Source organism: Pelobates fuscus, chromosome 9 (genome assembly GCF_036172605.1).
Source record: "Pelobates fuscus isolate aPelFus1 chromosome 9, aPelFus1.pri, whole genome shotgun sequence".
Classification (NCBI taxonomy): Eukaryota; Metazoa; Chordata; class Amphibia; order Anura; family Pelobatidae; genus Pelobates; species Pelobates fuscus.
The window spans coordinates 145,656,544-145,682,139 of NC_086325.1; the positions used below are offsets into that span (position 1 = coordinate 145,656,544).

Below are 25,596 nucleotides of genomic sequence, written 5' to 3' on the forward strand. Positions count from 1 at the left end.
GGGGTTCCACCACCAGAACCTAGTCAATGCATAGCTGGCATCTGTGCTTGGAGGATCCGTTTAAAGTCCATGTTCTCTCCCTAGTAATATTGATATTTTGCTGTGCTCCCTTACTTTTTTCAATTCTATTAATCATAGTCATACTTCACACCCACTTTGATGATCTAACTTCTTCCAAGTGGCCCTAAACTCCTAACACCTAGGCCACTGCATCTCAATGAAGTGGTCTGTGTGCCCTTTTAACCCCTTAACCCCTTAAGGACCAAACTTCTGGAATAAAAGGGAATCATGACGTGTCACACACGTCATGTGTCCTTAAGGGGTTAAGCTGAAAATATTGGAGTTCTGTAGGATTAACCTGCTTTTAGTAGGCGTCATACAGACAAACTCTATAGTCGCTTCAGTAATATAAAAAGAGTAAAATTCTACTATTTTTTTCCAGATGGTCTCAGGAAACCTACAGGAGGCAATGATTGGCACAGCGCAGTGTTTTGCCGGGCATGCACATTATGGGAAAACATTAGGTTGGCTGAGATCATCAACATGAGCTCAGCCGCCAATGAGGTGGAGTTTAAGCAGGGAGACCGGCGCTGCGAGGGCTGAAAGGTAAATAAATCACCTTTTTTTAACTCTTGCAGCACTGGCCCAATCACCCAAATGAGGACTAGGGCACTATAGTGTTAGGAATACATATTTGCATTTCTAACGCTAAAATGTTCCTTGAACTAAGTAAATTAGACATAACATTTCTACAAAATATTCTATATCCAAAAATGCACATATACATATATATATTTAATATACATAATTAATAATGTATTATTTTCTCTAACCTCTCCATCTTCAAAAGGCAGAAGCAAAAAGCCAGAACCGACTTGTTTTGTTTATATTGGGGGATGAAAGTTAAACTGTCTGACAGTCAAGCAGCTGGAGTTTTTGACACTGTAGGTGTAAATCACCGAGCCATACGCATCCTGTCCAAAGTGTCTGCATAGCATGCTGCATGCTGGGTGCGCTGACACTAGATGCAAAAGTTGCACACAACTGAAATTGCCAGTTTGATTGACAGCCAGGCAGCCGGCCTTAGACACAAGATTTTTTTATTTTTTTTTATCTCCGGAATAAAATACTTTTTAAAAGAAAGGCAGCAGTGGCACGGCCACCGCACCACATCCACTTCAGTAAGATGATATAGTTATGGTACTCTAAGTGACGGTACTTTAAGTGTAAGTGGTTAAATGCTGCAATTATTTTATAACAGCAAGAGTTGCATTGATACTTGTCTACTAGCCTTGTTACTTTGAAACTCTTTTTCTAGGCAAACTGAATACAGAGTGACTGCTAGGGATAATTTCACTAGAATTTAGGAATGAGTGAACTTTGCTGAGCATGAACTACAGGGAAAAAAAGAAATGTAATAGATTCTATATTGTTCTTTCAGACAGTAGTTAATTACACATCCAGTATACTTTGCTCGAGGAATAAAGACTGATGGATATCCAATGGTTGCCAATCAATGGTAAATTTGGTTATTTTAGAATGAATACAAAACCATTAGACATGTTTAAACATCTTCTTCGCCCGATTGAATGTGTTTATTTACTGGACATATATCCCAACAGAATAATTCTCAGTGAAAATTTCTCAAGTTGACTAATCCAAAGTTAAGAGGTCTAAAATACACTGTTAATTCAGATTGTAAAAATGTTAGTAGAACGGATATGTACAAGAGTGGTATTAACATATTTGATTAAAAAAAACAAAACGAGTAATGTCCCTTTCTGATGTCAAAATGATTCTAACCCACAGCATCTAAAGTGGTGTTCACGTATTGATCAACAGTGGACATTCTGCACACGGTGCAGTTAAATCCAAGGCAAACCTTTACAGAAGAAGACATGAGGAAATTATGAAAGCATGGGATTCTTAAGTCAGTAACTTGCAGAAACCCTGGAACTAGACGTTACTGCACATGTAGCTAAAAAATAATACTACCTATCTCCGCTCTTAACTCCAAATTGTTCAACGTAGAACATTTTCAATTAGAAGCATGCCTTTCTTTCCCCTGACATTTAATGCAGGGTGTCTATGCTGGCTTTGTTGGGTGGTCACAAGATGGGGTCCTGGAATGTATAATGTAAATATACTGTGCTTCTACAGACAGACATCTTCCTGGTCTTGTTCGTCTTTGTAAGCAGTAGTACTTAGGAGCCTGGTCTTTTTGAAGGAGTTCAATAACCAACAGATAAGATGAATGATTGCAATGAACCTGGTGCCAATGCTGACTTCAGTAATGAACAGGTTTTGCTTGGGAACCCCAGTTCTCTTCACTCCCATTTTGGCTTGACCGAGGCCTTTTCTGCTGGTTCTTTTGGGTCAGTAGAAGGCGAGAGGAGCCCCAAGCAGAAAGACGCAACTGTGCTTATGTTAATGACAGCAACACACACGGATAATAACAAACGCTGTGCGGGGGGAAGCATGGGAAAGACAATATCCTTTAAAGGACTACTATCCTGTACCCATCCATGAATTCCCAAATGACTATTCAAATCTCCTGTCCACATGACCCTTGTGCTCTAGGATGAGGGAGAGCAGCCGACTTGAAAGAGTGAAGAGCAATCCTGTAAGGAATAATTGGGTCTCTCTTCTTGTCCTACTCCCCAACTGTAAATGAGAAATTTAACTTCATCTTCGGCCCCCAAAAACAGCTCTTCCCTGGCCTCCTTTCTTCCCTCCTGCCGGGCTGCCACGAACTGGCTCGAAGGTACTGGTTGTGCTAGGTTTTGTTTCTCGTGGTTTCCCCGCTTTGATGGCATCACCAGGCTCTTCCGGTCCTGTCTGTCTTAGGGCTGCTTTTCCCAGCAATTCCTTGAAGACGCTGTCCATGTTTTTCGTCACATTCTTTAAGAAGGTAAAAAAAGAGGATATTAGTGTTTTATTATTTTTTAATTTTACATCAGGCAGCTGTTTCTCAAAGCAGCCACCTATTAAAAAAATAGAGATTAGTAGTAAAGCGCTCCATCAAGCAATTTAGGGGAAGGAGGTGGTGCCTTCCATATGACTTTCGAGAGAGGGTGCTAAGGAACACAACTTTGCAGCATATCTCTCTATTAGCTGTGTGGCATGGTGGGATCACATTGAATACCTGGCTGTGCACCACATGCTTGCCAGAGGGCATCAGTAGCACACTGAGGACATAACACAGAAAGGAGGGGATATGTCATTACATCTTCACCTCTCTGTTAGTCCCTTGAGTCAACCACCCAAATCCTTTTCTCTGTTTTATCTTCTCACACTACGTTATTGCCTCTTTTTTCTTATTTTTAATATTTTGCTAGGCTTAACTGTTTACATGGTGTGTTCAATAAAAACATGGCAACATTTCATTATTTGTGTGTTATTACTTTAACCCCTTAACGACGCAGGACGGTTCAGGACCGTCATCGGAATTTTTCCCTTGCCGACCGACGACGGTCCTGAACCGTCCTAAATTTAAGAGGTACTTACCCGATCGCCGTCGTTCCCCCGGCGGCGATCGGCGGTGCTCCCGGTGTGGGGAGACTGCCTGCAGCCCAGACAGTCTCCCCATGGCGGATTAGGACCCCTGTGGCCATGTGATCGCCCAACAGGGCGACCACATGGTCACAATAGGTGTCCAAGTATCTGCCTGCAGGGAGACTGTCTGTGCTGACAGGCAGTCTCCCTGCAAGTGTAAAATCAAAAAAAAAATTAAAGTTATAGTTAATAAAAAAAAAATATTATTATATATGTGTATATATATATGATATATAGACATATATTATACCTATATAATATATGTCTATATATCATATATATATAATGTCATACTAAGTGTATTTTTATATTAATATGTACATATATTAATATAAAAATACACTTATAATTAAATTACACACGTATATATATAATATATATAATAACTATATATATTGTATATATATTATTATAAAATACAAATAAAAAGTAATTTAAATTAAATTAAACATGTAAAAATAATAATAAAAATGTTAAAAAAAATTATATATCTATACGAAATTTTATTCTAACTGTATTTTTTATATTAATATATATATATTTATATCAAAATACACTTAGAATGAAATTGTATATATATCTATGTATATATAAATAAATAAAAAGAATACGAACTATTCATATGTCCATATACAAAATTACATAAATAATTATATAAATATACACGTAGACTTCAAATATATAAATATGCATATATATTTAAATTCTACGTGCGTATTTATGTAATATTTTTACATAATTAAGTTATTTTATTGATTGCAATTTAAGGGACCTGCCTGCCAACCCAAGCCGAAAGTCCAGAGAATTTAATTTGCTGTCACTGTATTTTACCCTGTAACGTTCTACGACACCCTAAAACCTGTACATGGGGGGTACTGTTTTACTTGGGAGACTTTGCTGAACACAAATATTAGTGATTCAAAACAGTAAAACATATCACAGCGATGATATTGTCAGTGAAAGTGACTTTTTTTGCATTTTTCACACACAAACAGCACTTTTACTGATGATATAATTGTTGTGATACATTTTCCAGTTTTGAAACACTAATATTTGTGTTCAGCAAAGTCTCCTGAGTATAAAAATACCCCCCATGTACAGGTTTTATAGCGTTTTTGAAAGTTACAGGGTCAAATATATGGGTCAAATATTTTTACATTGAAAATGGCCAGGTTGGTTACGTTGCCTTTGAGAGCGTATGGTAGCCCAGGAATGAGAATTACCCCCATGATGGCATACCATTTGCAAAAGAAGACAACCCAAGGTATTGCAAATGGGGTATGTCCAGTCTTTTTTAGTAACCACTTAGTCATAAACACTGGCCAAAATTAGCGCTCAATTTAGTTTTTTACTTTTTTCACACACAAATAAATATAAACGCTAACTTTGGCCAGTGTTTGCGACTAAGTGGCTACTAAAAAAGTCTGGACATACCCCATATTGAATACCCTGGGTTGTCTACTTTAAAAAAAATATGTACATGTGGGGTGTTATTCAGCGATTTATGACAGATAATAGTGTTACAATGTCACTATTGATACATTTTAAAAATGTATGTTTTGAAACCGCAATATCCTACTTGTACTTATAGCCCTATAACATGCAAAAAAGTAGCAAAAAGCATGTAAACACTGGGTATTTTTAAACTCAGGACAACATTTTGAATCTATTTAGCAGTTTTTTTCATTCGCTTTTGTAGATGAGTAAAAGATTTTTCACATAAAAGTCAAAAAACATGTATTTTTTTCAATTTTTCATCATATTTTTTCATTTTTTAAAAATTAAATTACATGAGATTATATAAATAATGGTATGTAAAGAAAGCCCCTTTTGTCCTAAAAAAAACCCAATATATAATTTGTATGGGAACAGTAAATGAGAGAGCGGAAAATTACAGCTAAACACAAACACCACAAAAGTGTAAAAAGATGCCTGGTCGCAAATGTACAACATCGCAAAAACAGTCCGGTCCTTAAGGGGTTAAGCAGACTGTGATTGTCTATTGTTGTGACTTAGATGATGATCAGATCACATTTTATGACCAATTTGTGCAGAAATCCATATCATTCCAAAGGGTTCACATACTTTTTCTTGCAACTGTAACTTCTCCATTATACATTGGTACTAATGATAATACATATGCTCATATACATTTTGTAACGGGCAGTTCTGATATGGTAGCAACAAACACATGGAGGCATGCTGTTACCCTCTTACCTTGTCCACTTCAATTCCAGGACGATCACCTTGCCAAGATTTTGCCATAGAGGTTCCCTTTGGCATGCCATCCAGAAAGTTTCTTCTGTCTCCTGCTACTGGGGACATCCTGCAGGTCAAGTAACAGTTTTATCAACTCTACAGTGATTCTACTCTTGTTTACACTATTAGAAGCCCTATGACCCTCATCCCCATGTTAAAGACATGCATTTTCCCATTTTTCATCTGTCTGGCATGTTTTGACAAACTGCTCTCTTCTAAATTTCAAATATTGAATGATGTGGACCTATTTTCTTCCAAACTCTGATTTACCTTTCTAAGTGTCCCAAAAGTCGCTGAGGTCCAGGGTGGGTGATGGCAAAAGGAAGTCGGGCAGTTTCTATGATCTGGTAGTTCAGTTTCCGCATTGGGCTCCCCTCATTTCGCTTTTGCGGAGAGCAGGCACTGTCTGAGTTTACACGTAACCTGAAGAGATAACCATATTATTACAGGATATATGTCGAAATCTATTTCATTGTAAATTTGCTTAGAGGATAAGCTGATTAACCTCTAATTTTAACCTTTGTTTAACCATAAATAAAAGCCAAACACCTCCCTAGACTTCAGAATGTTGTTGACCACAATTAAAAAAACAGAACATTGAGCACTGCAGCCTTTCCACACTAATATATTCCATAGAAAACCAAAGATGATAGTTGTTCATCAATTCCATTCGCATATCATCCTCGTCAGGAGCTATTTCATTATGAATCTCTCCCATACCTGGGCTCTAGGTTGAGCTCCTCAGGTGTACGTGCTGTACCAGGCTCCACCTCCTTCCTAACTCCACGTTGCTCAAGTCGCTTCTCAGCCCTACAATGCACACAGAGAAACACCATGTACCGATTTCTATGTCATAGTCTCAATGTCCAAGAAATTCAGTTTTAGTGTTAAAAACGATTACTCATAAAGTATTGGTCTTTCCAACATTAAATTGTGAAAGTTCTTCTTGGCAGTGCATAAAGAATATATTTGCCAACAAGAGCATCTTTGTGACACCCTTCAGAGTCCACTGTAAGATGCCTTCTTAGCATTCCTTGAAGATTTATCGCTGCAAGACCCTTTTCAAGAAAAAGTATCACAGTTTGAATCCTTACTATGGAAAACATTTACATAACTACAAGAAGTTTCCTCACAGTCAAAATAACATGCAGACGCTGGCTACAAAATTAATAAGGGGAATGAAAGATCTGTGATGAAGAAAAAAAGGAAAGTTGCACTTTTTTCATTTTGAAAAAAAAAGCATCTCAGGCATATGATAATATTATGACAAAATATACATTGGCAGTACAGTTATCTCTCTGGTGACCTGATCATTAATAGGACTTTATGGATGACAAAATGTAATCTATTGAAACTTGAAGAAAGGATTCTTTACAATGATAAAAACATATGAATGTGACATTTTCTGCTTTGAGGGGTTCTTTAATCAGATTTATTATACACCTTTTAAAAATGTCTGGATCAAAATCATATGTTTGGGATTATAAGAGCTAATAGGGCATTGATAGCTTGTTGAGCCAAGGAGAAATCTAATTTCCCTTTGGATTTAAGAAGGATTACTTGCTTTTTTTGTGACACAGATGGAAATTGTTTCAAATTGAGTTAGAGTTGGAAAAAAACAAGAAGAATGAATTTAGGGAAGGTGGAAGTCATATAATTATAGAAATCTCTGTTTGTATCTTACCTCCCTAGAACTTCTAAGTAAGATTACTGCCCAATGAGTATGACCTTTCCTAGCCATAACATTAATCAAACCAGTTTTAATATATCAAACAGTTTTGGAACCAGGACATGTCTGTAAGCTAAAACATCTCCATTACTCCTAATCACGGATCGAACAAATCTGTAAAAATCTTCCAACTACAAAGCATTCAAGAGAGCATTTTCCAACCATAGAATATCCTTACAACCACTTACTAGCCAGGACATCAATGAGATTAATTTGCAGTCAAGGCATCTATGTGAATCGCTTTCACAGCAAATGATCTGTGTCTGGAATAAGCAGGTAGTCAACTGAAACCAACATTTTCTCACCCTTCGGGAACATTGACATATTTGTGAGGAATAAGACCTCGAATCCCTCCTGCTTCCCCTCTCCACCAGTCCCCGGAGGCTTTATTATAGAGCAGCAATATGTCCCCCTTCTTAAAGGACAGTTCATGGGGAGACCGAGCCATGTAATCAAACCTTGCAACTGCCTCCACAAAGTCCACTTCTGTGAAAGTTACAAAAAAAAAAACAGTAGAAGTAAGTTCACGGTACGATGGAAACGACTATTTGAAGACGGGAGGAATGGGGAAATTAAACATGCGCAAAAATGCATAAGTCTACATTAATCTTAACTCTGACTATACTGGGCACACTATAGGCATTCTTCTTCGTTAAGGCATTACACACAGACAGAGTTTCACAAAAAGTCACAGAGAGAAGTTGTAAGACAGAGAAGATTAAATAAAATGATATATCATTTTCTGACCTTCTTCTCCGACAGTCTCTGACTGCATCTCTTGATCATACTCTTCTGCAGTGGGTTCCAAGGTCAATGGATCACTAAAAAGAAAGTGTGCATAGCAAAGTCAATGGTCAAACCCATACAGACTATTGGTGTTTATTATTGGTGATGTCGCTTACGGATATAGGATCTCTGTGATTAATACATTTATATACCATATAGCTGACACCAGGGCCGTCTTTAACGCGGGGCAAACGGGGCAGCTGCCCCGGGCCCTGACCCTGCTGGGGGGCCCAAGACAGCTGCTCCGTTTGCCCTCTGCCCGCAAACTATGGGGGCCCATCGGGTGGCCCATGCACTTAGGGCCACCCGGTGGGCCTGTGTCAGCAGGGACCCGGTCGGGCGCTGTGGCACTTTAAAGGGAAACTCCAGTGCCAGGAAAACAATCCGTTTTCCTGGCACTGGAGGGTCCCTCTCCCTCCCACCCCCCAATACTCGGTTACTGAAGTGGTGAAAACCCCTTCAGTCACTTACCTCAGGCAGCGACATGTCCCACGTCGCTGCCTGCTCCTCCCCCGCCGCTCCACCTTCTTCCTCCAACGGCCGGTGGGCGAGACTGATCCCGCCCACCGGCCGAGGAGTCCCAATGTGCATGCGCGGCAATGCCGCGCATGCGCATTGGCGCACCCCATAGGAAAGCATTGAAAATTAATTTCAATGCTTCCCTATGGGAAATAGAGCGACGCTGGAGGTCCTCACACAGCGTGAGGACGTCCAGCGACACTCTAGCACAGATAATCTGTGCTATGATGCAGGAAGTGACCTCCAGTGGCTGTCTAGTAGACAGCCACTAGGGGAGGACTTAACCCTGCAAGGTAATTATTGCAGTTTATAAAAAACTGCAATAATTACACTTGCAGGGTTAAGGGTAGTGGGAGTTGGCACCCAGACCACTCCAATGGGCAGAAGTGGTCTGGGTGCCTGGAGTGTCCCTTTAACAGCGCGACCGGGCCCTTGCTTTTTGGCAGCAATGGGAGGAAGTGACCACGGTGCGTCACTTCCTCCCACAGAAACAGGAGCCACGCGGGAGGAAGAAGCTGTTCCGGAGGGGGCCAGGCCGGGAGAGCTTAACTCCCAGCCACCCCAGCCAGCCCACTGGACCCCAGGGAAGCCACCCTCCAGGAAAAGGTAAGAAACTGGAGGGTGGTTATCAAATTTTGCATGAGTGTGTGTGTGTCAGTGTCAGTATATATGTATGTGTGTATGTGTCAGTGTATCTGTATGTCTGTGTGTGTGAGTCTGTCAGTGTCTGTGTGGTTCAGTATGTATGTATGTGTGCATGTCTGTCAGTGTATGTGTGTATGTCTGTCAGTGTGTCAGTATGTCTGTGTGTGTGTCAGTATGTCTGTGTGTGTGTGAGAGAGAGTCTGTCAGTGTGTCAGTATGTCTGTGTGTGTGTATGTCAGTGTGTCAGTATGTCTGTCTGTGTATGTGTGTGTGTGTGTGTCAGTATGTCTGTATGTGTGTTTCAGTATGTCTGTCTGTCTGTCTATGTGTATGTGTGCCAGAATGTCTGTATGTCTATGTGTGAGTCTGTCAGTGTCCGTGTGGTTCTGTATGTCTGTGTGGTTCTGTATGTCTGTGTTTGTCAATATGTCTGTCAGTGTATGTGTGTTTCAGTATGTCCATCTGTCTGTGTGTATATGTGCCAGTATGTCTGTCAGTGTATCTGTATGTCTGTGTGTGTGAGTCCGTCAGTGTCTGTGTGGTTCAGTATGTATGTATGTGTGCATGTCTGTCAGTGTATGTGTGTATGTCTGTCAGTGTGTCAGTATGTGTGTGTGAGAGAGAGAGTATGTCAGTGTGTCAGTATGTCTGTGTGTGTATGTCAGTATGTCTGTCTGTGTGTGTGTGTGTGTGTGTGTCAGTATGTCTGTATATGTTTTTTTTCAGTATGTCTGTCTGTCTGTCTGTGTGTATGTGTGCCAGAATGTCTGTATGTCTATGTGTGAGTCTGTCAGTGTCCCTGTGGTTCTGTATGTCTGTGTTTGTCAATATGTCTGTCAGTGTATGTGTGTTTCAGCATGTCCATCTGTCTGTGTGTATATGTGCCGGTATGTCTGTCAGTGTATCTGTATGTCTGTGTGTGTGAGTCCGTCAGTGTCTGTGTGGTTCAGTATGTCTTTGTGTATGTGTGTTTCAGTATGGCTGTCTGTGTCAGTACGTCTGTCAGAATATCTGCATGTGTGTCAGGTTGTGTATCTGTGTGTCTGTATGTGTGTCAGTGTATCTATATGAAGTCAGTGTGTGTACCTTTGTATCTGCATGCATGCCAGTGTTTGTATCTGTGTGTGTCTATGTGTGTGTCAGTGTATCTATATGTAGTCTGTGTGTATCTGTATGTTCTTGTGTGTATCTATATGCGGTCAGTGTGTATGTGCGTGTGTGTGTCAGGTAGTGTATTTGTGTGTATCTATATGTAGTCAGGGGGGCCTAAGTAAATGCTTACCCAGGGTCCAATCAAAATTAAAGACGGCCCTGGCTGACACGACTTGATAAAGGCCGCTGCGCTTGGCTGAAATGCTTTCATGGAATTTCAGTCCCTATAAAAGTCTTTATTGTGTGCCCAGATTTTTCTTACTGTATTCAAGTTATTACTCAGAGATTGACCATCCCCTGGGTTTTGGAGCACCAACATAGTATTGTAATTTAGTCTGGAAATGGTGGCAGGCCCTATCTTATGTCTAACTCTAACTCACTAGAAAAAAAGGTAGGGCCGCACTCAGCCACAACAATTCAATCCAGGGTGCTACTGAGCATGGGTCAGCAAAAAAACCACATGGAATATGTATAAATAGAAAAATCTCAGGCACTCACTGCGATTGTTTCCAGGCAGATTTATTGCAACGTTTCGACCTGTCAGGTCGAGATTTTTCTATTTAACTCTAACTCACGTCCTAATTTTTGAGACATAAGGCTGTATACTAGGTTTTCAGTTATTGTTAATTATTACCTTATTCTATGTTAAACAATTGTAAAGCCACACCAATTTCCAGTGCATACAGAAAAGGTAAAGAAATACAAAATATCAAAAAAGTAGTACAAATATTGGAAGGTATTATTGTTAGGAAGTGTCAAAACTAGGGACTCGTAACGCCAAAGCTAGATACTTTATTCATAATGATCAAAATGTAAGCCCAATGAATCGACCATACTTACATTTCAATTTTTTTTAAATAGAACATTTGTGAAGACCTGTCAGTGCTAGAATGTTGCTACTTTCCATGCATGCACGTTTAAGCTGCATTGGTGCCCCCCTCATCTGATGGCAGCCGTGCCCACTAGGTATACATTTTGGCTCAGCCTCACCTGTAGTCATCATCCTCTTCCACTGTCATGCATTTTTCATACACTGGACCCTCCAGTTCATTTGGCCCGGGAAAAATCCTCTCCTGGTAAATGATGATGGTTTTCACAACCTCATTAACACGAGCTTGGACAGAGACTGGATCTTGTCCTTCTGGAATGGAGACCAGAGTTGGGCCAAAGCACACAGCCAGGTTATATGGATCCATCATATTCTCATCACTGTAGTGGGACAGACTGTGGAATCATAAAGAATAGATGGTTAAGACTGTCCCTACATTGTATACGCATATTATATCCTAGTTAAAGCCAAACCCTGGTTCAATACATTGAAATAATTTAAAGATTGTTAAAGGCTAAGTACCCCCGGAAATATTTTTTTCATCCAAAAAAAAAAAAAATGACACAGTTGTTAACTGGATCACCAAGTTAGGTGCAGAACTAATTTAAAACTTTTAACTCAGAATAACACTGATTGGGTCACTATTTATCTAATATTATATATTGCTTTATTTAAGCTTAATTTGAAAAGTTGCATACTAATTTTTTTTTAGCTTTATTCAAATCAGCTCATAAACTGTCTCATCCCTCTTTTTGAAGAACCTTTTTTGTTTTTCCTGCAGAAATTCTGCTTGTCTGAATTCCATTCAATACAAATGTTCAAAAACAAAGATGGACAAACAAGTTCCTCATTAAACCCCACTCGCCATTTGTTGTGGTTGAGAAGGGTGTTAAAAAATTAAAATGGGCTAAGGTAACTTTGAGGAGCAATATTCTGCTTGTATATTTTGTACGCATTGTCTTGAGAGTTAGAAGTTCTGTTTTCTTCACTTCCTCAAATCTTGTGGAACTTCTTGAGATAATATATTAAGGAAGTATAATATAGAAGATTGTACTGTAACTTTCAGTGGCTGAAATATGTCAAAGAACTGATTAAATCTCACATAGAAAGAAGAACTAGAAGCCACTGACGTTCCATGAATTACTCACTGATTTAAGAAGGCAAAGAGGTATCGGAGTACTAGAGTTACAGGTGGAGGCAGTTGTGACACCAGTTTCTTGAGGTGGGCTGCCCTGTCCTGAGCATTCTCAAGTTCTGTAGATAGAGATAAAAAGTGAGTGCACTGTCTGTAATGCAGTAGATAAAAAAAAAATCACAATCCACAAAGTGCTATAATTCTGTTTAATAGAAGTTTATAGTTTGCACAAAACTCACATTGCTTAAAGTAAGCATTTTGATCACTATCCCCACAGTGTCACATTCTAGCACTTCCAAGTCATTTAAACAATATAGTATTTTTGCATACTTAGACTGTATAAAAAATCTTTAATATAGTAGTTTCTAAGATGCTAATTAAACAGTACATATTTACAATTGACAACTTTGTAACAAAGGTTTTTGTCCGAGCTACTAATATTATCACACTGCTACAAAGCATCCACTCTGGTAATACCCACAGTCGGTATATCACTGGGGCCTTAAAATACCAACATATGTCCACGGTCACTCCAGCATTTAATGTCTGCACACTACTGATGGTTGCTACCAATGAAATTGTCCGTGTTTCAGTGCTTGCCAGTTGTGGCATTAACAGAAGGCAGCAAAAACTGGGTTTTCACCTTCATTACCATAACACAACCACCAGGACACAAAACAAACCTTGGAAAGCACATGCTTACTTCACCAGGGATTGGCAAAGCAGGCTGGTCATTGATGTTGTGGTTATACCTATGGTATGCATCGTTGCAAAGAGAAGAGTTCTCGTTAATGAGAAGAGTCCTCACAGCGAGGAGATTCTCTTGGCACTGGGATAGCGTAAGTTTAATTCATTTTAACCCTTTTTATGTGCAAATAAAGGGGGGTGGTATTTTTTTTTTTTTTGTTAACTCTTCCACAGCTCTAGGTTTGGTGAATAATTCCCATAGTTTTTCCACTATACATCACAGATAAGGCACAGAAAGAGGGTAGATCAAATTGGCATGATGCAGACAGATAGCAAAAAGATATAGGAATCTGAATGTTGTGGTCCCCAGACAGACTTTGCTAAAGTATAACGTGTCAGAAATTCAAAGTGAATTTTACATTTTAGGCCGGAACAGCATAACTTACAGCTGACTGCTATTTTTTTTTTTGGAGGGGGGGGGGGGGTGTTGATTAGTGTGGTGTGAACCCCAAATTATGCAATGAATACTTACGAATACACGATAGCAGGTCGTTGAACATTTCATTCGGGAAGAGGGGCTTCTCCAGACCCCTGAAATAAAGCTTTAACACGCCGGCCACAGAATCCACATCGTGACCAGTGCAGCTGTCATCCAGGGGGTCCTCACCTACACAATGTAGAAAATGTACTAGTTTTTTGGTACCGGTTGGTCAGTGACTTTTCTTAGTTTAGTTACTTACTATCATTGTTACCCAACTCTAGGAAAAATCTTTCCTAATTGTTTTTTTAATGTCAGGCTGCCTGCCATCCAAGACCTAACCAGTAGAGGGCACATAAGGCACATCGCCCAAGAAATCTTATTGTGAAGTTTCTTACAAAAAATAATATATTGTGTGTCAGAGCGCTATTATGTTAAAGTCTAATAAATAAACATTAATGAATAGAGCAAAGACACAAAGGAAAATAGAATCTGGATACACAGCGGGCCATAAATAGTCTCGAAAGAGATTTTCTATAGCATCAATCTGAATATATTTTATGGTATGTTTTAATATTTTCATTCCTCGACTAAAAACGGTTGGCAGCCTTAACAAAGAACGGACTAACTAAATGAATAATTTTTTTTTTTTTTTTTTTTAAAGTCCTGTTTTAAAATCAATTCAAACCAGAGGCGCATTTTTGCAATGAATTAACTATTTATTGCATTAATGGTTAAGGATCTTATAACAATGTACAAAGTGTCCTCGTTCATCAATGTATTTTGAACCTAAGATATAACTAAGAATATCAACCTAGTATTTACCATGAGACTGGGTTATTCCTGGTATATTCAGGCTATTGGAATATTACGCAAGGGGTAAATTAAAAGTTCTAATGATCACAATATCGTGAATACGGAGGGATACTTTATCACAGAGTTAACACAATGGTCCCCCATGGGTATATTTAGAAGCACTGACCTCTTTCGAAAGCGCTGCGAATCTCGTTCACATGAGCCTGAGATCCTGGGACACGAAAAATACCCTCATGCTGTAAACCTGGAAGAATTCAAATATAATTAATATTTTTTAAGACTCTTGCTCGTAGAAGGAGTGCAGAAAAAAAAGAGTTGTAGGGGCATACATGAAGTACCTGTAGTCTAACAACAGCAAGATGGATGGAAGTAAGCAAGCATATCACAATAGGGGTACTTATCTATTAAAGGGAAAGCTGTACAAATAACAAACATTGTTTTATTTCTCCTCTTCTCTGTATACTTTCTCTATACTGACTGCCTGGTGCAAAGGGGAGAGCTTGTAACAATGACTGACAGGGAGCTAAGATGGAGGCGCCCAGTTTCAGGACAAACTGGTGTGGATTTCATCATTTAATTTTAACACCTCATTAAGACCTACTTATTAAATATAGAGGATAAATAAAGATAATATTACGAATCCTGAGAAGTGACAGTTCTATTCCACTGTGTTCAGAATACATAAAATACAGTAAAGGCATCTTCTAGGAAGATATAATCTAACCTATAGCAGGGAGGAACTTAAAGGAGCACTATAGTGCCAGGAAAACAAACTCGTTTTCCTGGCACTATAGGGTCATTAGGTTAAAACCCCTTCAGCCACTTATCTTTCTCAAGCGCCGAACTCCCTCTGTGCTAGGGAACTCTCCACCCCCTGCCGACGTCAGATCCGAATGTGCATGCGCGGCAAGAGCATTTGAACAGCCCATAGGAAAGCATTACTCAATGCTTTCCTATTGACATCCAGCGTCTTCTCACTGTGATTTTCACAGTGAGAATCACGGAAGTGCCTCTAGCGGCTGTCAGTGAGACACCCACTAGAGGATGGATTAACCTTCAGTGTAAACATAGCAGTGTTTACCTTCAGTGTAAACATTCTCTGAAACTGCTATGTTTACAGCTGCAGGGTTAAACCTAGAGGGACCTGCAACCAGACCACTTCATTGAGCTGAAGTGGTCTGGGTGCCTATAGTAGTCCTTTAAAAAAATGTGGGCTATTTTTTTCCCTATAGTTTATTATCTCCTAGTATAATTCCTCAAAAGATTTATTAACACACACCTTGTAGTTTACATTCACTTAATGGTTTATGTAGAATGGAAATTCAAATAAATAAACAGTAACGTCTAAAATGTATGCTTTTCTTATAAGACCCTATTCTTATAATGTAAAGAAAGAACGTGGACCTTTATATAGAGTCAGGGATTTATTTTAAACAGAGTTGTAAAAGATACCGTCCTTTACCATTTTTTTCCAAACTTGCTTACCATGCAGATTAATAAACCGAATGCAACTGGACACAACGCGAGGGATGGATTCTCCGGAACTCTGTGCGTTGTCAAAAAAGAAATTTAAAAAAAATAATCAGACGCCACATATTACATACGGTCGCTCATCCTGACTAACACCTATATAGGCTAGCTACAGAAATAGGTAGATTGTGTTATGTTGTTATATTGATGGCTACAAATTTTGTACAGCCTTTTTTTTTTCGCTTTCAAAATTGTGTTTGTGTATAAGCGCTAATCTCCTTCCATTTTGTAAATAATCATACGACTTTGCTTTACTGCACTGCAGTAAACAAGAATGTCTTAGGATGTTATTTATATAACGGCCGTAAAGCAACCAAAAGAATCCCTATTGCGACTGCTTGCCCATATAGGAATCATTACACTATAGTGGGGTGGAAGGGGTTTCGGGGGAGGTCTATGGATAATTTGGTGCAAAGGGCAGCTCTTGATATAGACATATAAATTATGACGGCAGATACTAAATTAGCCAAACTAGTGTACTCATTAATCCTAATACAGGTTGTAATTATCTGTTAGGGTTGGAAATATGAACACCCCAGATTTCCATGACAATAATTATTGTATCTGCTTATACTACATCTACTGGAAGTTTATTCCAGGTATATGCTATAAAACTAGTGCCCCCCACCCACCCTTTAAAAGCTTATCACAAAGACCAGAATATAAATTATTTTGCTTTAACAATGGAACAGACCAATCAATAGAATTGTTGATTTGTACCTTAGCGCGGGACAGATAACGTCGTCTCCTGGTAGCACAGAGGAACAGAAGAGAAAAAAAAAAGACAAAAAAGAAAAGGATCTATGAAGGGTAGCAAGCAGGCACAGGCAGCACGATCCATTGGACCCACGAATTAATGCGGGGGGGCAGTGGCAAAAACAGGCACTGATCTCCAGAATTCAGTGTTCAATCAGTAACCGTGGTAAATGCAGAGCTGTGCAAAAGTCTTGAATAAGTTCACTAAGACTATGGGGTGTCTGATCATCGTAAATCTGGTATCTCTGTACCTCCAGATGTTGTTGGACTACAGCTCCCATAATTCTCTGCCCATCTACAGAATTAAAAATGGGAATTGTAGTCCATCAATTTGGAGTGGCGGGAGTCGATAACATGGGGGTAGATGGTCAACACAAAAAGAAAAAGGACAGATTTCCTTTCAATAGATAGGAGAGAGAAAGAATGGTTAAAATGTAAAGAGTAATAGAAGAGAAAATTAAGTGTGAAATAAGCGTAACAAACAAAATAAGGGGGTACGCAAAGAGAGAAGCATGATGCTGGCAATAAATGAGACAGGGGTGACATAGACAATGAGTGAGAGTAGGGGGACACAATAAGAAAGAAGGGTAAAACTCACATTAAACGAGAGGGTTGACATAGACTGATTAAGAGATGCAAGTGAGGTGACACATACAATAAGTGGCAAAACGCACATTCACAATGTAGCAGGTGGGTGACATAAACAGGGCTATTCACAAAAAGTGAGAATTCAAAGTGAATTTTAAATGTAATGTCATAATAGACAAACTGGAAAAACTGTCTAGGTCGAATATGTTTTCGGCTCGGCTAGTCAGGCCTTCAATTTGAAATGAAATATGAATTTTTACTTTAGCAAATAATCCTAATATAATTAGTTAAATTAGAATGCGGTCTGTGACTTGCTGTGTGTCACCCCCTGTTGGATGATACAACGGGAGAGATTTAACAAAGACTTTTCCATCAATTTTTTGGCAAATTTATGGTGGAGCTTTACCAACTCTGTTAGTTGTTTTCAGCTGTTGCTATCTCGGGCATTCGCTACCATGACCGAAAGCCCCAGTGAGCTCCACAAAAAGTTTGGAACTCGCAATGAGTCCACAGGACCAAACTCAGAAACTTAGAGAACCTCTTCTTCTGGTGTTTAACTTTGCACCAACAATAGCTAACTAACCTGGTGGCTTAAAAGTCATGACTTAAGTGGGTATATCTCAGAACAGTACCGTTCAAAATAAGATAAGGAGGCAAGAGTACAATATAAAGAATGATAGCGGAAATTATTCTGGACCTATTATTCAGACGTTTGCACATCTCTCATTAGACAGGTCATTTAAGATGCAAAGTGTGAGCGAGTTACAAAATTTAGGGACAATGAAAACAGATAGGTGTAAAGATTGGAACTTCTAGCACTGCACTGGACTCCTGCAGATGTCTTCTTGTTAGTAGTACACAGCCCAGGCTTCTGGGAGGGAAACATTGCAAGTTGTGTCACCAGTTAATATCAAGCCAGCTCAGAAAGCAAAGGAAGGTGGCAGCACATGGGGGCAGTACCTGCACAAACTCCTCCAAATCCCCGTTAAACAGTTTGTGGTTATAATGAGATGACGGTCGTTGCCTTTTCACCCGTTGAGACTTACTGGGGCTGGATTGATGCCTGAAACCAACCGTGTGACACACAATTCACACAAAACCCAGCTCTACTTTAGCAGCACTCTCACATATTGTTACAAGCCAAAAATATTGTTGCTGTCACTTAGGAACACCATATTATTGGAGAGAACAAAATCTGATAATGATCAATTCATTTAGAAAGTTGAGTGGGTGACATTTTAAAATATTGTCTCCCATTTAAGGAAAAAACAATGGACAGTAATAAAAAAAAATCTACAATAAAACTAGGCATGCAGTGTCGTATAAAGCAAGACTCAAAATGTCCAGTTGCCCACTATTCCTTTGTGAGTGAAAATTTAGCCCTGGAGAGTAGAAATTTAGCTCTTTTGAGTAGTCAATGGCCTTTCCAGTAGCTCACTTCTTGGAATTTTGAGCCGTACTATTTAAAAACAAGTAACATCTTCAGACGATAATCGAAATAAGTTGCGAATAAAGGACAATTGTCACTTACTATTTTTTTTATATAATAATCCTTTCATCGCCATGGATCAGACAGTGTTTGAAAACCAACAGTTAATCTCTAAGGTCTTCACTGCAGGGTTTGAACAGGTGGTGCATAAAGGATTCTGTCATACGCTGATCAGCCACAACAATAAAACCACCTGCCTAATATGTGCAGGTCCTCCTCGTGCTGCCAAAACAACCCTGATGCATCAAGGAATGGACTCCACAAGAACACACAAGACCAACCTGTTGTAATCTGGCACCAAGACATCATCAGCAGATCCTTTAAGGCCTGCAAGTTGCAAAGTGGAGCCTCTATGGATCAGATTTGTTATTCCAGGACATCCTACAGATGCTCAATCGGACTGAGATCTGGGGAATTTGGAGGCCAAGGCAACAACTTTAACTCTTTGTCATGTTCCTCAAACTTTTCCTGATCATTTGCTGCTGAAAGAGGCCACTGTCATCAAGGAACACCATGGCCATGAAGCGGTGCACGTATTCTGCCACAATCTCTAAGTAACATCTATATGAATGCCAGAACCTAAGGTTTCCCAGCAGAACATTGCCCAGAACATAACACTGCTTGTGCTGGCCTGCCTTCTTGCCATAGTGCATCCTGCTGCCATCTCTTCCTCAGGTAAACAACGCGTACACATTCGGCCATCCATCTGATCTAAAAGAAAACGTGATTCATCAGACCAGACAACCTTCTTCCATTATTGCTCCATGGTCCCGTTCTAAAGCTCATGTCCCCATTTAAGGTGCTTTTGTTGGTGGACAGGAGTCATCATCTCCATTCTGACCGGTCTATGGCAAAGTAACCACATTTGTAGCAAACTGCTATGCATTGTGTGTTCTAATACCTTTCTGTCATGGCCAGCATTAAATCTTCCAGGAATTTGAGCTACAGTTGCTCTTCTACTGTAGCTTCTAAGTGATAAGACCAGACAGGCTAGCATCAATGAGCCTTGGGTACCCATGACACTGACTCCGGTTCACCCGTTGTCCTTCCTCACACCACTTTTGGTAGTTACTAACCACTTTATACTGGGAACAATACTTGCCATTTTGCAGAAGCTCTGACCCAGTCATCTAGCCATCACTATTTGGCCTTTGTCAGAGTAACTCTGATCTTTTCGCTTGCCTATTTTCCCGGCTTCCAACACATGAAATTCAAGAACTGACTGTTCACTTGCTGCCTAATATATCCCACCCCTTGACAGGTGCCATTGTAGTGATATAATGTTAATGTTATTCACTTCACCTGTCAGTAGTTTTAATGTTGTGAATGATCAGTGTATACTAAAGGTAAAGTTGAGTTTCTCATTTTTTTTTTACATATACTTCATTTAAAAAATGATATTTCCTTCTAAAACTAGATGAAAGGATTATCATATTAAAAAATAGTTTTTAGATAGCATATGTCCTTTAAGACATAAACCTCAGCACCATTGGTGTGGAGTTCTAAACACTGCAAATTACAGGATTACCCAGAAGTCGGGTAGAGTTGCTGAACTTGGGGTATACCGAGTTTCCAACAAGTTCCTCCACATTCAACAAGTGTGGATGAGAAGCAATGGCAGAGGACACGGTTAGGACACTCCTATATTGCACACTGTTTGGCTCAGTTACGTCTTTAATTGATATGCTCCGGGTTAGATTAGATTTTAACAACCAACTTCAAACTCTTACAGAGTGAAAATAATAAAAACCTTTCCAAAATGCATTCTGCTTATTTCCTATTGTATATTAGGTGCAAATTATCTTGAAAATCATTAGAAATGTCCTTATACATCCATTAATAATTAGAATTAAGTAAAAATTATTATTGAGTAAATGTATCATTAGAGCTCAAAATTGGTGGAGTAAATTAAAAAAAAATGTGAATAAACATTAAAACAATTTGAAATTTACATATATGTATATTATTTATTCCACTTCCCTCCACTGCGTCTGGATGACAACATAGTGGTTTATATCTGATAATGATGATAAGAATTAGAACTGCAACAATTTTGGCTTGCGGGATGTGCTGCATTTGAGCCATGGGTTGTTTTCTCTGCCTCTAAAAAGCCTATATTTATGATGGACTTCCCATGATCCCCACTTTGATCTAGTTTCCACCACCCATTCCAGGTCCCTCAGGAAGGTACATACCAGGAAATGTTAAGGTCCGACACCGCAGCTGTAAAAGAAGAAAAAGTATTAGCTGTACATCTAAAAATGAGAATAGCCCACCATCTCCAGTAATTCATATAATATAAAACTTGTTCCATCTTACACCATTTCCATGTTATATCAGATCATAAAATAACCAGGTACTATATCTTCTACCTGTCTTATAGCGTTCAAATGATCACACCAATAGCATGTTCTACAGCTTCTATTTTTTTTTAAATGACTCCAAGTTCTAAAGATCCCACCTCATCACACAGACTTCAGGTCCTCCGTACCCCAAGATCATCTGCTCACTTCTTAAGACACAAACCTCAGGTTCTACATAACCCATGATCTAGAGCATGCTCTTATCACAAAGATCTCAGGTTCCACATATCCCAGGATCTACAGCCCTTTCTTCATACACAGACCTCAAGATCCACATAACCTAGGTTGTACACCTCCCATGTGATCAAACAGACATCAGGTTCTGCATGCCTCAGGATCAACAGCCCCTTCTTATCATACAGACCTCAGGATCTACATACCCAAGCTTCTAGAGATCCTTCTTACCACACAAACCTTGGGTTATGCATACTTCAAAATCAACATCCCATTCTTACCACACAGACCTCAGGTTCTATGTACTTCAAGATCTACAGCCCATTCTTATCACACAGACCTTTAGGATCTACATACCCAGCTTCTACCACTCCTCCTTACCACACAAACCTTGGGTTCTACATACTTCAAAATCAACATCCCATTCTTACCACACAGACCTCAGGTTCTATGTACTTCAAGATCTACAGCCCATTCTTATCACACAGACCTTTAGGATCTGCATACCCAGCTTCTACCGCTCCTCCTTACCACACAAACCTTGGGTTCTACATACTTCAAAATCAACATCCCATTCTTACCACACAGACCTCAGGTTCAACATACTTCAAGATCTACAGACCATTCTTACCACACAGACCTTTAGGATCTGCATACCCAGCTTCTACCCCTCCTCCTTACCACACAAACCTTGGGTTCTACATACTTCAAAATCAATATCCCATTCTTACCACACAGACCTCAGGTTCAACATACACATCCCATTCTTACCACACAGAGCTCAAGATCTGCATACCCCAGCTTCTACAGCTCCTTCTTACCATACAGACTTCAGGTTCACCATATTCCAGGTTCTACACTCAATACATACCCCGGGATCTAGTTCCCCTTCTTATTTCCCAGATGCATCTAACACAAATCATGGCTTTTACAGTTAGCACTTTGCCACACACCCATCTCCATAGATTTAGTAGATCTACAGGAGACACATGCTTCCACAAAATACATGTAATGGGGTGCCTCTGGCCATGTAGGTACAACTCTGAGCTGATTATGTTAAAAATACATATGAAGATACAAATAGTTTGCTTTTATAAAATTATCATTATTATCTACATGTCACGATCCCGGGGAACCCAACACGCTAACACACACACAGACACACACACAGAAAGTGTGCTGTACCGGTCCTTAGAGTGGCCGGGCTAAGCACACAAAGAATAGTCAGGAGACAAGCCGAGTAAGGGGAACCAGAAAACAGAATAACGAGAAACAAGCCGAGGTCAAAGGGTAGGAGAAAGTCACAAAGTCAGTATAACAAGCCAGAGGGTACGTAACCAGAAAGCACACGTTCACAATCGATACTATAAAGCAAAGACCACAACAGGGCACAGATAGACAGGAAAGGTAAGTATTTAAATCCTAGCCTGAATCCTGATTGGCTAACCACCAATCAGTATTAACAAACACACGTGGAGGATATCTATACCCCCCACTGTGTTTGTTGCACTGTAGCTTTAACGCCGGGTCACGTGAGTGACCCCGGCGCTTAGATAATAGTGCCGGCTCCCAGCGTGCAGCGTTAGACATGCTGCCGCTGGGAGGAGGAGAGGAGGACGCGAGCGGCGTGTCAGGAGGAGAGGACGCCGCTCGCTTAACGGTAAGGGGAGAGGGGACCGCGGGCGGCGACGGACCGAGGGTGAGTGCTGCGAGAGGATTGCAGCCTCCCCTCACCGCTGCCCGCGGAGCCCTGACATAACCCCCCCCTCGAAGACCGCCCAGGGGGCGGGAAGCCGAAGGCTTCAAAGGAAACCGCGCATGAAAGGAGCGGATCAAGGAGGGGGCGTCCAAGTCAGAGACAGAAACCCACGACCGCTCCTCCGGGCCATAACCCTTCCAATCAACTAGATACTGCAACCGACCTCGAGAGAAACGAGAATCAAGGAGAGCAGCCACCTCATATACGTCACTAGAGACCGCGCGGAGGGCATCGGAACGCCTGAGAGAGCCAGAGAACCGATTACAGAGCAAGGGCTTCAAAAGGGAGGTGTGAAAGGTGTTAGGTATGCGCATGGAAGGGGGCAAGGCCAGGGAGTAGGATACAGGATTCACCCTACGCAACACCTTATAGGGACCAAGGAACTTGGGCGCGAACTTCATCGAGGGAACCCTAAGGCGGAGATTCCTAGAGGACAACCAAACCCTATCACCCGGAGCATAAGAAGGAGCCGCACACCTACGACGATCAGCAAACCTCTTTTGAGTAGCAGCAGCACGACAAAGAGCAGCATGGACCTGATCCCACATCTTCCGTAAGGAGGCGAGGTGCTCGTCCAAAGCGGGCATTCCCTTGTCGGAGAATACACCGGGAAGGACAGCGGGTTGGAACCCATAAGCCACCATAAAAGGACTTGCGCCAGTAGAAGAATGAGATACAGTGTTCCTGGCAAACTCAGCCCAGGGAAGGAGACGGGACCAGTTGTCCTGGTGTGCATTCGTGAAACAGCGTAAATACAACTCCACAGACTGATTTGCTCGTTCGGCAGCTCCATTAGATTGCGGATGATAGGAGGAAGTAAACGATAAGGAGACCCCCATCTCAGCACAAAAGCCTCTCCAAAACCGAGAGACAAACTGAGGGCCCCTGTCAGATACGATATCTTGTGGTATACCATGCAAGCGGAACACTTCTTTGGCAAACACCTGAGCCAACTGAACCGCAGAAGGTAGCTTCTTAAGCGGAATGAAGTGCGCCATTTTGGAGAACCTATCCGTTACAGTCAAAATTACTGTCTGCCCATCAGATGAAGGAAGATCCACAATAAAGTCCATGGATAAGTGTGTCCACGGTTTCTTGGGTACAGATAGGGGCATAAGGAGTCCCAGGGGTTTAACATTAGGGGACTTACACTGTGTACAGACACGGCAAGCCTGCACGTAATCTACCACGTCTTTTTTGAGTGAGGGCCACCAAAACTGTTGGAGAAGACCCTTGTAAGTCTTGGTAACCCCTGGATGACCAGCCGTTTTGGCTGTGTGAAATAAAGTCAACAACTTCTTTCTGTCTTTTACTTTCACGTACAGCTTACCAGTAGGGGTCTCAGAGGGTGCTTGGGGTTGGTATGACTTGATACCATCAAGAAAAAGAGACGAGATAACCAAACGGGTAGTAGCTATTATATTAGTTGTGGGTACAATGGGCTCAGGAGTGGAGGTAATAGAATCTACAGGTTCGTACTGGCGGGAGATGGCATCAGCCTTGACATTTCGATAACCAGGCCTGTATGTGATTATGTACTGAAAACGTGAGAGAAATAAAGACCATCTAGCCTGACGAGAGGATAACCTCTTAGCATCTGCGATATAGGATAGATTTTTATGATCGGTTATAACCAAAATCTTGTGTCTAGCTCCCTCTAACAAGTACCTCCATTCTTTAAATGCCATCACTATAGCTAATAATTCCCTGTTCCCAACGTCGTAATTCTTTTCAGACTCTGACAAGCGTTTTGAAAAGTACCCACAGGGAAGGAGGGGTTCGTCATATGATTGTCTTTGTGACAACACTGCTCCTATACCTGATTCAGAGGCGTCTACTTCCAGTACAAAGGGAAGGGAAGGATCAGGATGGTGTAACACAGGGGCAGTGGCAAATGCCTTTTTTAGAGTCTCGAAGGCCACAATAGCATTAGGATTCCAAACCCTGGGGTGTAAACCCTTTTTTGTCAGTTTAGTGATAGGGGAAATAATGGATGAGAAGTTTTTAACAAACTTTCTATAATAATTGGCAAACCCTATAAATCGCTGTATTGCCTTAAGTCCTTGGGGAAGGGGCCAGGACAGTATAGCTTCCAATTTTGAAGGATCCATGCTGAATCCTTGTTCAGAAATAACATAACCCAGGAATTGTACAGAGGTTTGGTCGAATAAGCATTTCTCTAATTTACAATAAAGACCATTCTGCAACAACCTTTTAAGCACCATCCTAACATGAGTATGATGTGTCTTCAAATCTGGAGAATATACAAGTATGTCATCTAGGTAGACTACAGCACAGACATGCAGTAGATCTCTAAGGACATCGTTTATGAGGTCCTGAAAAACGG

At 40.5% G+C, this 25,596-nt stretch overlaps 1 protein-coding gene across 4 annotated transcripts in view; it reads right to left on the reverse strand.

Moving 5' to 3' along the window:
- Positions 1–329: 329 nt before the first annotated feature.
- Positions 330–25,596, reverse strand: part of ARHGAP4 (Rho GTPase activating protein 4) — a 118,996-nt gene continuing 93,729 nt past the window's right edge. Inside the window, exons 11-23 of one of the 4 annotated variants that reach the window (XM_063432666.1) lie at positions 21,149–21,176; positions 16,841–16,868; positions 16,076–16,136; positions 14,757–14,834; positions 13,829–13,963; positions 12,623–12,728; positions 11,636–11,869; positions 8,291–8,364; positions 7,849–8,029; positions 6,535–6,624; positions 6,085–6,237; positions 5,773–5,881; positions 330–2,901 (exon numbers count right to left, since the gene is read on the reverse strand). In XM_063432666.1, the coding sequence (XP_063288736.1) occupies positions 2,686–2,901; positions 5,773–5,881; positions 6,085–6,237; positions 6,535–6,624; positions 7,849–8,029; positions 8,291–8,364; positions 11,636–11,869; positions 12,623–12,728; positions 13,829–13,963; positions 14,757–14,834; positions 16,076–16,136; positions 16,841–16,868; positions 21,149–21,176 (1,493 nt within the window). In that variant the 3' untranslated portion in view covers positions 330–2,685. Of the gene's footprint in view, positions 2,902–5,772; positions 5,882–6,084; positions 6,238–6,534; positions 6,625–7,848; positions 8,030–8,290; positions 8,365–11,635; positions 11,870–12,622; positions 12,729–13,828; positions 13,964–14,756; positions 14,835–16,075; positions 16,137–16,840; positions 16,869–17,799; positions 18,336–18,424; positions 18,528–21,148; positions 21,177–25,596 lie in introns of those variants that run through there. The other 3 variants (XM_063432665.1, XR_010085305.1, XM_063432667.1) reach the window with 3 other exon arrangements.